The sequence below is a fragment of the Acomys russatus genome, chromosome 13 (assembly GCF_903995435.1).
Source record: "Acomys russatus chromosome 13, mAcoRus1.1, whole genome shotgun sequence".
In the NCBI taxonomy this organism is placed as follows: Eukaryota; Metazoa; Chordata; class Mammalia; order Rodentia; family Muridae; genus Acomys; species Acomys russatus.
The window spans coordinates 15,173,622-15,189,835 of NC_067149.1; the positions used below are offsets into that span (position 1 = coordinate 15,173,622).

At 48.7% G+C, this 16,214-nt stretch overlaps 1 protein-coding gene across 1 annotated transcript in view; it reads right to left on the reverse strand.

Annotated features, from left to right (window-relative positions):
- Nucleotides 1-11,194: 11,194 nt before the first annotated feature.
- The window catches only part of Tgfa (transforming growth factor alpha), a 136,115-nt gene continuing 131,095 nt past the window's right edge, over nucleotides 11,195-16,214 (reverse strand). Inside the window, exons 5-7 of the mRNA XM_051154664.1 lie at nucleotides 13,180-13,329; nucleotides 11,793-11,902; nucleotides 11,195-11,467 (exon numbers count right to left, since the gene is read on the reverse strand). Of these exons, the coding sequence (XP_051010621.1) occupies nucleotides 11,460-11,467; nucleotides 11,793-11,902; nucleotides 13,180-13,329 (268 nt within the window). The 3' untranslated portion in view covers nucleotides 11,195-11,459. The remainder of the gene's footprint in view (nucleotides 11,468-11,792; nucleotides 11,903-13,179; nucleotides 13,330-16,214) is intronic.

Consider the following 16,214-nt stretch of genomic DNA (forward strand, 5'->3'; position numbering starts at 1 on the left):
ACAGAGAGACCTTGTTTTGAAAAACCAAAACCAAAACCAAAACCAAAACCAAAAAAATCTGAATCTTTACCTAGATCTTTTTTTTTTTTGGTTTTTCAAGACAGGGTTTCTCTGTGTAACTTTGGTTGTCCTGGACTCGTTTTGTAGACCAGGTTGGCCTCGAACTCACAGAGATCCACCTGCCTCTATCTCCCAAGTGCTGGGATTAAAGGCGTGCGCCACCATGCCCAGCTTTACCTAGAACTTTAAAATCACCATTTCTAATGAGTTTGAGCTGTAGTCTGCGTCCCCCACCAGCTGAGGCATCTCAACACTCAGTCTTTTTTAAAATTTTTTTAATGTTTGGGATTAATATGTTTTTAAAAAAAATACAGTATTTATTTATGTGTGTGTGTGCGCATGTGCACATTATGTGTCTATGTGTGTCCCTGTTTACATATGTGTGTGTGCCTGTGTGTGTTTGTGTATGCATGTGTGTGTGTGTGTGTGTGTGTGCGTGCATGTAGGTGTCTGTGTGTGCACATCACAGTTGGGAAGCGAAGGTAGTGAACACTGGTGCTTTCTCTTTTTTATTTGGTCTAGGACGTCAGCCCAAAGGATGCTGCCACCCACATTCAAGGTGGATTTTCCTTCTTCAGCTAAACCTCCCTGGAAACAGCCTCACCAGCACACCCAGAGTGTCTCTCCAGATGATTCCAAAGCAGTCAAACAAACAGGGAGGCTGAAGTAGTTTTCCTTTGCTTGTCATCTTTCTTTTTCTTTCTTTCTTTCTTTCTTTCTTTCTTTCTTTCTTTCTTTCTTTCTTTCTTTCTTTCTTTCTTTCTTTCCCGAGACAGGGTTTCTCTGTGTAGCTTTGGCTGTCCTGGACTGACTTTGTAGACCAGGCTGGCCTCAAATTCAGCAATCCACTTGCCTCTGCCTCCCTGAGTGCTGGGATTACAGGCGTGTGCCACCATACTTGGCTTAAAATTGTTTTTCTAACTGTTTCTTTGAAGACTCTTCATGCTGCTGTCTACAGTGGGTGTACCCATTTCCACCCCAACAGCTGTGTTTCAGTCCCTCATTACCCACATGGCTGTATCCGTCTACATTCTGACAGCTGTGTGTGGGTCCCTTTGTTCTGCACATTTGCCAGCATGCTTCTGTGTGAGCGTTTTCTTTTCCAAAGTATCCACTTAGACTGGGTGGAATGTTTGTGTGTGTGTGTGTGTGTGTGTGTGTGTGTGTGTGTGTGTATGTTCTAAGACAGGGTTCCTTTGTGTAGCCTTGGCTGTCCTGGACTCACTTTGTAGACCAGGCTGGCCTCGAACTCACAGATTCCCCTACCTCTGCCTCCTGAGTGCTGGGATTAAAGGTATGTGCCACTACGCCTGTCTGGAATGGTTTGTAGCTCTCCATGGTTTTAACTCGCAGTTCTCTAACAGTGACCACAGCAAGTAGTTTCTCATGCGCGTCTCGATTTTCTGTGTATCATCTTTTGGGGGAATGTTTATTCAAATTGTTTAGTCATCTTAAAGTTAAATGGTTTAGGTTTTTTTATTGTTGCAAGGTATTTTGAGTTCCATATAAATTCTTGACTTTAATCCTTTGCTTGATCGTCATCATGAGCCAGCGAGAAGGAGAGACATAAAAGCAGGGTCTCGGGTGAGCTAACGTGGACCTGATGTCCACCGAAGGGGACTGTGAGAGACATGTGCCTTAGACAGAATGGCCTCTCATTTACTTAAAGTCTCTGCTTGTTGTGGAAATACTTTTCGTGACTTTCGTTTTTTGGTGGTGAGTCAGCCATTTTGTGAGGATCTAGAAATCATGAGTAGAGCTGTGTCTCTCAAGTGATTGGAAACCTATCATTTCCAGTCCTGAGTTTGGGGGATCTTTTGTTTTATTCCTTTCCCATTTGGGTTTGATGGGCTTTTCTTGTAATGTTTCCTTTATTTATGTGCATTGTGTGTGTCTGTGCACAAACATGCATGTTGGGCGATAGTCAGGGGACAATTTGCAGAAGCGAATCTCTCCTCCCACTATATGGGGACCTGGGATCAAATGCAGGCTCTCAGGCCCAATGGGGAAAGTTTTCACCCACTGAGCCATCTGGTTGACCCTAGAATCAAAAGGGTTTTGTTGTTGCTGTTGGTTTTGTTTTTTGTTTTTCTCAAAGAAAGAGCTCTTGAGTTATCAGTTCAAATGCTTTTCCAGTTTCCTCACTTTTTCTTTTGTTTTATTTTTTTCTTCTTTCTCTAGATGGTTGGTTGGTTCTTTTTAATAAATTATTGAGTTGGATATTCAGTTATTTTGTTTGTTCTTTAGTTAATTTAATTAACAGGGAAGATTTTACTTCTGAGCTTCAGCCAGCTAATGTTCGGATTTTGATTGTAACTTCTGACTGAAGATGGCTAGTGGTGATATTTTTTTCTTGCCTAATTTATCTGACCAGACTTTTCATTAAATGCTGAATAGAAGCTAAGTGAATGGACACCTGTCACTGGCCTTTTGCTTGACCAAAGTTATTCATCTCTTCTTGAGATTTATTTTTATTTATGTGTGTGTCTATATACACATATGTACACTTGTGTGCAAATGCTAAGAAGAAGAAATTGGATAGCCTTGAGGTGGAATTATAGACAGTCACGAGCCACCATGTGGGTACTAGGAACTGAGCTGGGAAAAATAGCCAGCGCCCTTATCCACTGAGCAACCTCTCCAGCCCCTATTCACCTTTTCTTTTTCCTTTTCACTCCAGAAATATTTATTAGGTAGTTGACATGGTAGATACTAATTTTAGCCCTGGGGAGTCCAGTAGTGAATTAAGGCCCAAAAGTCTTTGTTCTCTTTGTTCCCTGGGAAGCAATCCCACACAGAATGGACGATGACTATATTCCAAGCATAAAACAGTTACAGAGTGGATAAAGAACATAAACAGAAAAGAGAGATAGAGCCGTGTGGTTAGAGGCAAGTCCAGCCATGCCCAGGGCAGAGCAGCCACAGCCTAAAATTATAGCAGGTGTCTTAGCTTACATCCTAGCCACAGTTGGAATAGTAACCAATTATTAGAAACAATAGAGACCGTATCTTTTCCATTAGGAGGACTGTATGTAATTTTTCTGTAAGTATTTTGTGTGTGTGTGTGTGTGTTGCACACCATGGCAAAAGAATGGAAGCAGAAGACAGGCTGTAGGCGTCGGCTTCCTTTCCTTCTACCAAGGACCATGCCCAGGCTGTCAGGTTTGGTGAAGGGCCTTAAGCCACTGCGCTATCCCATAAGATCCCTGATAATATTTTAATAGTTGAATCACCTTCTATTTGACATCTCTGCATTACAGTTGGAAAAAAACAGTAAGTCGCTGTTACTAATGTTACTGTTGTAGTCAGTTAAATTCATAGAATCAGTTTCTAGCTTCACTTTATCTGTTTTAGAGAATTAAATTTTACCAGTGAGAGATGCTATCTTGGAAGTGTTCTCGGTTTCACAGTGACTGGGCTGTAGTCTGGTACACCATGCTTGGCTGGTGTCCCCGGGGGGGTGGGGTGGGCCTGGACTTTTCTGAAGGGAAAGAGAGGAAGAGTGACTCTGGGCGAGGGGTGGGGGGGGAGGAGAGGGGAGGATGGGAGGGGAAACTGTGGTCGGGACACCACAATATATGAGAGGAGAGAGAGAGAGAAAAAGGAAGGATTAACTGGTCCAACACGGCAGGCCACTACTTTAATCCAGGCACCCAGCAGACAGAGGCACATAGATCTCTAATGAGCTGAAGGCTGGCCTGGTTTGCACAGTAAGCCCTAGGCCTACCGGAATACAGGGAAACTCTGTCTAAAAAAAAAAAAAAAAAGGAGTGGTTTTGTGAAAGTTGTTGGACCAGATTTTGAGATTTGCCTTCCCTCATACATCAGTGTTTTAAGTAGACCTTCAAGGAAACCTCTAGACACAGTCCAAATGCTTTTGAGGTGGGTTGTGTCTTCTCAGAGACCAACTAAAAGCCACGGCATTGAAATGGAAGGTTAACTGCCTCTGCCGGAGTCCAGTCTTTCACATTTTCCATCCTGGAAATCTCCCAGGATGCACCAGAGTTTGCACTGAAGTAAGGCCTGGGAGCAGCGGTAATGAAGCCCTGTCTACTTGGCTAGCCAGTCATACTCACTTGGGGATCTTTAAAGCCGCAGATCCACACATGTATGTGTATATGTGCATGCATGTGCATGCATGTGCCTGTAAGTATGTGTGTCCATGCATGTGTGTATGTGCGCACACATGCATATATGTGTGCACATGTGTATATGTATGTCTCCACACATGTATGTATATATGTGTGTGTGTGTCTATATGTGCATGTCTATAATTATGTGTCCATGTATGCATGTGTGTATATGCATGCATGTGTATATGTGTGTGTGTGTGCATGCATATGTATGTGCATGTGTGTTTGCGTGTGTGATATGTGTTCGGTCATGCCACCTCACACATCAGGCTCCCTGGCCTGTGAGCTTCCAGAGTTTCTTCTGGTTCTACCGGCATCTCATTTAGGAGTAGTGAGATTACAGATGTTTAACCTGGCTTTATGTGGGTTCTTAGTGTTTGCACTTGTGTCTTCACACTTGTGTGGCAAGGGCTTCACCCACTGAACCATCTCCTCAGTCCCGTCACCACTTTCACATGTGACATAATGACACCATCATCTGTGTCATGTGGCCCTACAGGTCCCGGGCTCTATCACCTTTTCCTGACACCCCTCCCCCATGCCTTCATTCCCCTTGAGGGTCAGCAGAGGCTGGGAGCTTGAGTTGGAGCACATACTCAAGACATTTAGGTTTTCATTCCAAGAACCGGACTGTGCACGCAGACTGTTCTAGCTCAGCTGGGGAACAGAACGGATAGCATGGGAGGCTCAGAGTGAGCAGCAAGGCTCCAGGGTGACAAGCTGAGGAGAAGCGGGGCTGGACGCACGCCTAGGATTGGCCTCTGCGTCCCCTTCCTGACAGGCATCCAGAAGCCCTGTGCCCTGGTGGGGGCTGGGCACAGCACAGGTGGAAAGGCCATTCTGTCTTTGTTCTGGCGTTTTTGCTGCTGCTGTGCTGACACCCACATTTCCACAATCCTGCCCTGCCAGGTGTCATATGCTAGCAGTGCATGGTCTTGGGCAGTGCCCCAGCTCCCCTCTCTCCCTGGGGGCTTCCTGCAGGACTTGAGGCAGAGGGTGCAGGTAGCAGCAGGACTCTTGCAGTTCTGGGGCATCTGCACACCTGGGTGTGAAGTGTTCACCTGCCCACCTGGGTGTGAAGCATTCACCTGCCCACCTGGGTGTGAAGTGTTCACCTGCCCACCTGGGTGTGAAGCGTTCACTTGCACACCTGGGTGTGAAGTGTTCACCTGCCCACCTGGGTGTGAAGCATTCATTTGCACACCTGGGTGTGAAGTGTTCATCAGCCCCAGTGTTCTTGCAAAGAGGCTGCCCTCCATTTCCATCTCAGAACAAAACTCAATTTATTTTTATGCCCAAGAGTAAAATTCCTGTAAAGCTGTGGTCCATTTGTGCAGAGCATGGCTTTCCTTGTTGGAGCATCCATCTTTCTCCAAGGTCGGTTGATCTAGGGAGTAGCCCCTGGAACCCCCACACACAGGGACCTCCGTAGCTCGGCCTCTCACTGAAAAGCGCCTGAAGCAAGATTCCATGTCACTCAGCAAGTCTTTGACTCCTGCTCCCTGGCTGTGAGCCTCTGAGCCTGTACACGCCACACCGTGAACTAGAGAGAGGGTTGCTAAAGATTTACAGGGACTGGGTGGACAGTTCTAGAAGTATTCCTTGCAATCCAAGACTGACAGTGGGTACCAAGGGATGGAGCATATGAGAGATAGATAGGCCCCTGCACCCTTTCTACCAGGCTGTTCAGGAAGGATCCAAGGAGATGTAGCCTTGGTATTTGGGCTGCTGTGCACTGCAGCTCTCTGCTGGTTAGTTTTTAACTGTCAACTTGACACAACTTAAAATCACTTGGGAAGAGAGTCCTAAGGAGGAGTTGTCTGGGTCAGACTGGCCAGTGGCATGTCTGTAGGGGATTGTCTTGTTTGTTCCTTGAGAAGACCCATTCACCCTGGATGTGGGTGGCACCAAGGCCGGCCCTGAATTGTGCAAGAGTGAAGTAAGGCAGCCGTGCAGAAGCATCTCGAGGCAAGAGGCAGCTTTGTGTTCCTCTCTGCTCTATTTCCCGCCCTCCCTCTACCCCCTGGCTTTTTGAGACAAGGTCTCTTTTTAGAGTCCTGGCTATCCTGGAGTCCTGGAGCTTGGTATGTAGACCAGGCTGGCTCTGAACTCACTGAATTCTTCCTTCCTCTGCCTCCTGAGTGCTGGGGTTAGAGGCGTGCGCCCCCACTGCCCAGCTCCTCTCTGCTCTTGACTGCCATGTGAAAGCCGCTCCAAGTCCCTGCTCGACCACCGCTCAGTGATGGGCTGTGATTCGGAAGCGGAGGAAGCCCTTTTCTCCTGTAAGCTGCTTTGTATCACAACAGGACGGAAACCAGAACATGCCCCACAGGGTGACTGAGTCTCCCTGCTCAGCAGGACTCTGCAAAGCTTTCCCTAAAGACAATACCACACAAAAACCTTCCTAGGCTCCTCAGCACAGCAGTTCCCAGCCAGGACCAGGCTATCAGAGGAGGAGGAGTGGACCCCTAGAGTTTAGTAGGTTGTGTCCCAAGCTCTGCATTCCTAACAGTTCTAGGGAATTTTATACATAGACCACACCCTACCTTAAAATCTCATGGTTTCTAGGACTGCTGTCAGGAAACAACCCAGGGGCATTTTCTGCATGCCATTATGTCTCCCAAGCCAGGTCTCAGTTCCTCTCTGTGCTGGACGAAGGGCCATTGTTTTCCTCTGGGTGTTAGGAAGAACTCATTTCTTTATGCAGATAGGGGTCCAGTACAGTCAGGTTTAGGATTCCTACAAGGATCATTTAGAGCTTAAGATTATTTGCTGCTCTCTCAAAAGATCTGAACTGGGTACTCAGCACCCATGTAAGGCAGCTTAGTTTGTAGATTCAGGGGATCTAATGCCCTCTTCTGGCCATGGAGAGCAACTGCACTCATGTGCACATACCCATACATAGACACACGTGAACAAATACACATAGTTAAGAATAAAAATAAATCTAAAAAATAAAAGAAAAATCCCCCTATACATCTTTTTCATTCACATTTGCAAAGAAAATTTGGTTTTAGCCACATTAAAGAAAAACATCAGTCTTGGCATTTAGGAAAAAAAAAAAGTTCATTCCTTCATCCTTTCAAACAGTACAATACAATTGAGTAACAATACACATTTCTGAAAAACATAACAGTATCTTATATTCCTCACTACTCTTTAAGTATAATTCAGATATTAAGGAAAAAAGCTTCTAATCACATTAATACATTACAGAAATCAAAATTAACTTACCACATAAAATAAATTAAAACATCACATATTTAACCTTCAGTGCATCATATACAGAAATCAGACTGATGAGTTCTAAAAACAGCATCAGGTTCCTTATAATAAAGTAATCACACTGTGGAGAGGAGTTGTTTTCCAGTACTCTGTGTGTGCCCATGGGTACACGTGTGTGCCCACGTGCACATGTGTGTGTACAACACTGTGTCTTTGAGAAAGATCGATGAATGGCTTCAGGGAATACATCTTACACAAGAACATTAAAAACAAATGTAAGCCAGGCATGGCAGCACACACCTGTAACCCAGGAGGCTGAGGCAGGGGATCATGGGTACAAGGCTGGCCGGGGCTATAGAGTGAAACCCTGTGTTAGTGTGGCCTCCTCTTGGCCCTGGGAGAGACATAAGCTTAGAACCCACACACAACTGGGGCCTGTAGGCAGTGTTAGAATGTTGCTGGTCCATCCAGTGGCTCTCAGGCACTGGGAAACCTGGCCTGGGGATTCAGGCCACTTTCTGTGCCTGCAGAGAACAATCCACCATCTGAGACTCAGAGACACAGCCTCCTCCCTCACCAGTGTGAGTGAGTGGGCACCAACCCTGCCTCCTTCTCCACCGCCTTTTTGTGGGAGAAAAGGGACCTTGGGACTGTAGCTCCCACCCTTGTCTGGGATACACAGCAAACCGACTCATGGTTTGGGTCCATGTATGTCCACCTGGAATCTGTCTTTCAGATTGGAGTGGTCATTATATTTTTCTATGGAGAAGATATGTCCCGTGGTAGGTTTAAAGTTATAGCTTCAGGTGTGGAGGTCTTTCTAGAAATCATTTTTATTTTTAAAAATTAGATAGTGTGTGTGTGTGTGTGTGTTGTGTATTTGTGGAGAACAGAAGACACCTTGGGCAAGTTGGCTCTCTCCCTCTCCCATGTGGGTTCCAGGGATTGAACTCAGGGTCTCAGAGTTGCTGGTAAGTGCCTTTACCTACTAAGCTATCTCGGCGTCCCTGGAATTAATTTCAATTCATTCAGCAGGGATGTTCATAGTCTCTCGAGTCGCTGGAAGTGCTGTGCCACTGCCTTGTGTGGCTGCTAAGGAGTGCAACTTATTTATAGCTGTGCTGAACATCAAGAGAGGGCCAGGAAGCGCAGTGTGAACTGACAGGAGGGCGCTGTATGGAGTGCAGTGTGAACTGACAGGAGGGCGCTGTATGGAGTGCAGTGTGAACTGTCAGGAAGGCGCTGTGGGGTGTGCAGTGTGAACTGTCAGGAAGGCGCTGTGGGGTGTGCAGTGTGAACTGACAGGAGGGCGCTGTATGGAGTGCAGTGTGAACTGTCAGGAAGGCGCTGTGGGGTGTGCAGTGTGAACTGACAGGAAGGCGCTGTGGCGTGTGCAGTGTGAACTGACAGGAGGGCGCTGTGGCGTGTGCAGTGTGAACTGACAGGAAGGCGCTGTGGGGTGTGCAGTGTGAGCTGACAGGAAGGCGCTGTGGGGTGTGCAGTGTGAATTGACAGGAAGGCGCTGTGGGGTGTGCAGTGTGAGCTGACAAGAGGACACTGGCACAGCTAACCAGGCCCACATCTGCTGTGAGATGGCACGAGAAGGATTTGTCTGTCTTCCAAAATCAAAGTCACCAAAGAAGAAAGGATGTCGTATGCGGGGGCCAGGACCGCATCCATCCAGACTTGCTTCAGTCTGGTTTCAGCTTCTGACTCTCAGATCTGTTGTTTTGCAAGGGGCGTGGTGGGGAAGGCACTTCTAGAGGGCATTTGGGCTGGCTGCATCTGTGGACAGGCCCTGAGGTGTGGTACTGGCTGCTGTGTCTGGCTGAACTTTAAACTGCAATGTGCAGACACTAAAGCTGAGGTGCCCCTGAGGGTCCTCTGCCTTCACTATCCTGAGTTTGTCCTGTTTTTTTTTTCCCCCTCTGCTGAGTCTTGGATGGTCACACCTTTAAGGATGGGACATTAGGTGAAGAAGTTCCCAGTAATATGTTGATATCGCCTCAAACTTTTTAAAAGCAGTCAGACATCCAGGACCTTCTAACAGACCAGAAAAGATCTGCCCTCGGAGGCTAACAATGTGAGCAAAATTAAAACAAGCCTTGAGCCTCCATTTGTGCATGTGTTTCCCTCCATCCCCCCCCCCCCCCCCAGTTGTGAGCCAGAACTTGAGGCAGGGTCTGCTGGGAGCACTGGGACCAATAGAAACAATAGAAGTCTAAAGTCTGGTGCCATTGTGTTTGGTCTCCAAACAGCAGGCTACACTTGGCCTTGACCCACACACATATGACCCAAGGAAAATAAACTTAACCTATTTTCTTTAATAATCAAAAAAAACTCTGCCGAGTACAGTAGTACACACCTGAAGGCCAGGCCTTGGGAGACTGGAGCAGGAGGGTCTTGGGTTTAAGGCCAGCCTGGGCCACACAGCAAGACCTTGTCTCACAAAACAAAACAACAAAATAAAACACCAAGCCAAAATAATAATAACCAAACTGGTGACTTCTGCCTGGAGCTGTGTCAGCTAAGTAGTTAGGGGACAGCACTGAACAGGCCCACTTTCTTTTCTTGGGGCTTCAGGCATTGTGGATAAAGACGGCCAGGGTTAAGACATGGGGCAGACCAGTGCCTAGGTCAGATGAGAAGGGGAAAATTCGTAGAAGGAAGTGGACCGATGATGAAGAATGAGGACGAGGTGGAACTTCCTGACAGAAACTTCAAACCAGTTTGGTTTGTCAAATGCCCTTCTCCCAGTGCGTTAAGTTAGAGGGTGGGGCAAGGCGGACTTTTCACTTCTGAGGCCGGCCTCCTCAGTAAGCAGCTTTATGTATGCATTTACTGTCATCCTGTCTCCTGACAGTATGGAGCAGCCTAGGGATGAGGGTGGGCCCAATGGGTCAGAGCACCCTCAGGGAGCACGTCTCCTTCTCTCGAGGAGAGGAGAGTAGAGAGGCTTGGTAGCAATTTCGTTAATAATACCAACATTCTGAAAGGGGGTGGGGGAGGGGAGACCAAACCAAACCAAAACGGTGGGATATTTCTCCTAATGCTTGAAAATTAAATTTCCCCTGTTTAAAAATAAAGCAAAACCCAAGGCAACAGCATGGAAAATAAAAGGCTGGTCCCCTTCGTGGATTTGGCCCACAGCTCACTATTAACGCCGGAGCTGGGCGCACGAGGAAGCTAATCCACTTAGTCATGAGCTGGCTGTGCGTGTGTGTGTGTGTGTGTGCTTCCTCCTGAGGTGCCCACACAGGCTCTCTTGTCCTCTTCTCCCATTGTGGGGGGCTTTCTATGTGCTGGACTTGCTAACTTTGCCACAGCATGAATACAGGGACTTTCCTGTCTCAAAGGGCACTGCCTCCTTTGAATTCTGTCTCTACAGCCTCTGGGAGGCTCCCTTCCCTGCAGCCTTACTTTATCAAAGGGGCTGGACGGTTCTATTTGGTGTAACTTCACAGCCAGCCGCTCATGTGTCATTAACATGGGTGCCTGACGTGGACTTAAGAGACTAAAGACAACTGCTATCCATCTAATAAATAATACACACAACCTGGAAACAGCTTGAGGAGATATCAGGGCTCGTGGGAGGCCGCCGTGTCTTCACATAACAATATACGTTTCCCCTTGTCCATTCTGTACACTAACCATGGAATCTCTGCTGGGGGCAGATGGCCCATTGAGAAGAAACCGCCCGGAATCCATGGCTGGCAGGAGACACCAACCAAAGTGCCTGCCGAGTGTGGGTTAGCAAGAAGGCCAGCCTTTTGAGGTTCTTTCTTGTTCGACGTGTCTTTAAAATGTGGTCCACTGGCCTCTTCTTTAGGGTGCACTGAGGAAGCCCAGCAGGCAGCGTTATCACACAGTTTTGAAGGCCTTTAAAGGACAGAAGGCGAAACAGGCGGTTGTGCACTGAGGGAGGAAGGTCTGCCAGCATGTCCCAGGGGCCTGGGCACTGCCGGTGGTGGTGGTTCCTGAGAAGCCCTTCCCTGGTTGGGCTGTCATGGGCCACCTGGTCAAATTCTTCCTCTGGTATCTTCAGACCACTGGCAGAAAAGGAAAAAAGGATAATTAATGGGGGTGCCAGAGCTGTGCTGGGGAGAGGAGCTTAGGAGAGAGACTTGAGGTGACACTGGCTCCTCTCAGCAGCCAGTAACAGGTGGGGGCTGGCGGGGTGGCGGGGTGGCGGGGCTGCAGTTCAACCACACCTGTGGCCAGGTCCCCTGTAAGGGGTGGTAGGAGAAAACAGTCCCCCACTTCCCTCTTGTTTTTGTCTCAGCACCTCTGTGCCAACTTGGAAGACGGTGGCTATTCTCTCCACCCTACGGTAGCCCCTCCCCAGAAAGAAAAGGGGGGGAAGCCGCCCTGTACCTGTCTCAGAGTGGCAGCAAGCGGTTCTTCCCTTCAGGAGGGCGCTGGGCTTCTCGTGTCTGCAGACCAGGGCACGGCACCACTCACAGTGTTTGCGGAGCTGGCAGCAGCTGGTGACAGAAGGGACAGGCTGAGCTGCACCTACCTGACAGGAGAGCCCAGCTGGGCAGCCCTGGATGCCCATTCAGCCTTCCAGAGCATCATCTACCTCAGGACACTGAGGACAGGGACAGATACTGACCAGCCACAAAGTACCTGCTGGCTGTCGCAAAGTATGGATGCTGCTTCTATAGCTCTGTTTTAGACTCCCTGGTCACTGGCTCCAGATTTCCCCTGCAGGCTGAGGGGACAAGCCAGTCACTTAGCTGCTTGCTGTCTCTATAAAGGGACAGCTGAGTAGTTCTGCCAGTTTATCAATGGCCTTTCAACAGACTAGGACCAACAGACCCTGGGGCTGGAGGTCATGATGCTTCAGGAAGTTGGCCCTTCAGAAGTGTCACTGGGCTTATGCCTCAGATGTCCCAACAGCAGTAACTCACGAGAACGGAGCCACTTATTGGTCTGTGTGCAATCTGGCCAGCCTCGGAGAACAAAAGCCTGGCATTGCTGTCACACCCAGCCTCTTTGAAATAGCCTTTGTGCTTCCTGCAATCCCAGTCTTGAGTGGACTGTGTTGACAGGCTGCCTTTAACTGACCAAGAGCGCCCTGTGCCACTTCAAACTAGGGGGAACCCTCTGAGTGCTTTGAATTAGATTTAACCATCCTAGGGAGTAAGTCCGGCTTGGTGTCTGCTGCTGGGAATACAGCATCGTATTTCCAGGGGTGGCAATCGGCAGGCTAACAGGATAAGACACGCCATTAGAATCTCTCTCCCTCGACTTGGGGCTCAGCACTGCTTCATGGAGGATGCAATTCAGGGGGTGAGAGAGTGGCGGAGGAGAAAGAGGGGTGGCAGTATGGGTGGGGTCTCTGGAGTAACTTCAGAATTTGTCAAGTGCTTTCTGCAGGGAGGAAGCACTTTTGCTGTGGTCCAAGGGGTGGGGTGGGAGCCATTTCCAGCTCTCTCTGCAGCCCCTGGCCAGATCATGAATGTTCAGAAGGTTCTGGGTTCGAGGACAGTGGTGAAGCATGTCTTTGATTTGACATGGCTTTTAGAAGAACTCAGAACCACTGCTAGCAGCCACCCCATGCTCCAGGCATTTGCACAGTTTGCCTGATGCTGTGTGGAGAGACATTAACTCTGCCCTCTTAGCTCAGCTGAAATCACTCTCACGTCACAACAAGCTGGCAGCTCTTTCGTGCAGCTATGCTTCCGATGCCTCAGGTGGAGCTGGCAGGTAGTGGCGGTGGTGGGGGGATACAAACTCAGGGGTGACAAATACTCACTGGATCAGCACACAGGTGATAATGAGGACAGCCAGGGCCACAATGGAGACCACCACCAAGGCAGTGATTGCCTGCTTCTTCTGGCTGGCAGCCACCACGGCCAGGAGGTCTGCATGCTCGCAGCGCGCGCCCACGTACCCAGAGTGGCAGCTGTGGGAGAAAGGAATGTCAGCCTGCTCCTGACCCAGAGGTTCCTCTCCCAAGCTAAGTTGGAAGGGTCAGGGGCCCGCTGGACAAGCCCCAAAGGGCTGCTGCATCCTTTGTGATTGGAGACACAGGTGTCGGGTAGTGAGTCCGACTTCCCTGCCAATGCATTGTTCACTGACGGGGAGGGGAAACTGATCCCCTGCTTCACCAAGGGTACACTCGTGATCACTGTCCTTGGGCTAAGTCTTGAGTGCTAATGGCAGCGAGGATGACAAGAATTTCATCTTGATAGGTGATGAGGCTCCTGCTTATCATTACTCTGTGTGCACATGCTGATGTATGCATGTGCGTGCGCACACTGATGTGTGTGTGTGTGCGTGTGTGTGCACACTGATGCAGGTGCATGGGTGTGTGCACATCTGTGAAGGACACAAGTCACAACTGTTGAGTTCCTTTATCTCTGCCTCATTTTGGAGACAATGGTTCTTACTGTATCGGGAGTTCACTATATGGTGAGGCTGGCTGACCACCATTTCCCAAGGATCCTCCCGCCCCTGCCCCCTCAGCCATGGCTTCTACACACCAGGTTTTGGTTTTTACCATGGGTGCTGTCATTCTGACTCAGGCCTTCATAGTCTTGTGGAAAGCAACTGAGCTAGTTCCTCAGCTCCAAATCCATGTGGATTTGTTTGCTTGAGACAGGGTCTCTCTATACAGTCCTAGAACTCTATGCTGTTCCAGAGCTCACTATGTAGACTAGGCTGGCCTTGAACTCTCTCTCACACACACACACACACACACACACACACACACACACACACACACACACATATATATATATTACACACAAATATATATTATACACACAAATATATATTATACACACAAATACACACACACACACACACACACACACACACACACACACACACACACACACACTTTTTTTCCCCTTTTTCCTAGCCGTGGCTAAGGTAGCTAGTGTTTTTAAAGGCAGTGCTTGGATTGCCTCATAACTTGCATTGCCAGGTAAGAGGAATATAAAGAACAAAGAACACAGAAAGGATCTTGAGCTTACAGGCCCTACTGGGGCACCTGCCACTGTGCCAGGCTAGCCCCACAGCCATGCCAGGTGGGATCCCCAAGTCCACACTGCTCTCAGAAAGACTCATGGAGCTATGGGACAGACAGCATATGCCAGATCATGCCTTCTGTCCGGGGCTTAAGCATCACCATGGAGACGGTGAAGGGACATGTGCTGTAGGGATTCAGTGTTAATTACGAGCAGGAGATGCTTCTGTAGAAGCTACAGGCACGAGGATACACGGCCTTCCCTGACTTGCCCAAGGTGGTTACCAGTTGAAACTCAGGTACCTAAGTTTTATTGTTGTTTTGTTTCTGAGACAGGGTCTGGCTATGTAGCCTTGGCTAGCTCAAACTCACAACCCCCTGCCTCAGCTTCCGAATGCCCTGGCGACAGCAGTGCAGCACCAGGCTTGGCTACTTGTCCTTTTAGTCGGTGTGATTTTCTGCTTGCTGTGCTTTCTCTTTTTATCTTGCCATGAAAAAGTCGACTCACCTGCTCTCCCTACACCTGCTCCCCTGGGGACCTGAAAGACATTCGTGCCAAGTCCACAGCTGGGATCTGGCTCCCTCCCCTTTGCTGGGATGGTAGGCTTAATGGTTTAGCCTCTTATCTGGAAAGACTGGAAAAGATTAGCGGTAAAGCCAAGGGTGGTATAAAGGGCTCCTGTCCTTGGGAAGTAAGGAAGCCAGGGAGGGGTAACAGAAAACCAAAAGAACACAGAAGGTTCTAGATAGTAGGGCTATCTACACCGACTCTCCTGCTCAGTGCAGCAGGATGGAGACAGAGTCTGTCTAGTTAAAACAAAAACAAAAACAAAAGACCTGAGGGGAGGCAGAGAGAAGACATGGCTCACTGGGTAGACACTGGCCTTTCCCCTGGTGGCAGATGACAGGGGGTGAGGGGTGGGGGGGAGGGGCGAGCATGGAACAGACCCCAGGGCTGGTTGGTAACCAGATGTTGGCCTGGGCCGCACACAATCTGGGTTGTCCACGTCTAGACAACTGAGACGGGGTCTCTCAGCCCATCCTCAGGGTCTACCTCTGGGCCCAGGTGTCCCTACCTCTCAGAGGCCATCCGAGTTACGGGTATCCTTTCTGTGGCATTTGACATCTCACTGCAGAGTCTTATCCGACTCTCCCTGACATCCTGCCAGTTGGAGTGGCTCATGTGGATCCGTGGATAGGTGTATGGCCAGGTGGCTGCACATGGGTGCCTGGACATCTCAAGTCCGGCGACCTCTCACCTGGAGCACTGTCCCTTACTCTCCCCACTCTGCATTCCCCAGACCACATTCTCTAAACACCACGCGCTTCTTACACACACTCGCTCACCCACTCACCAGCCTGCCCACTTTCCCATGGCCCACTCAGCGCCTTCCAGACCCCGTCCATCTTTGGACACCCTTTCCCCAGGACCCTTGGTCCTGCAGGGCAGGCCTTGACCTACAAAATGCCCTTCTACTTAGCAGTTCTTTCTCCATGAGCTGGGGAAGAAAACAAAAAAATGACATCTTGTCTTCTCTTTAACTCCTAGTCTTCTAATATTAGACTTAATTATGCCGATTATTTTAAGCGCTAGTCACACAAGGAGGGAGGAGTGTCACCTCACCTGGCCACAGATGAGTCATGCCCTCACTCTGCTGCTGTGTCTACCTCTGGCAGGCAGATAAAAGGGGAATGTATGTGTCTGGGTGCACGTGTGTGTGTGTGTGTGTGTGTGAAAGAGAGAGAGACTAAAATTTATTACATAAATGTATGAAACTATAAAACAGTTTTTTTAAAAAAAGATAAAAAGATAAAAA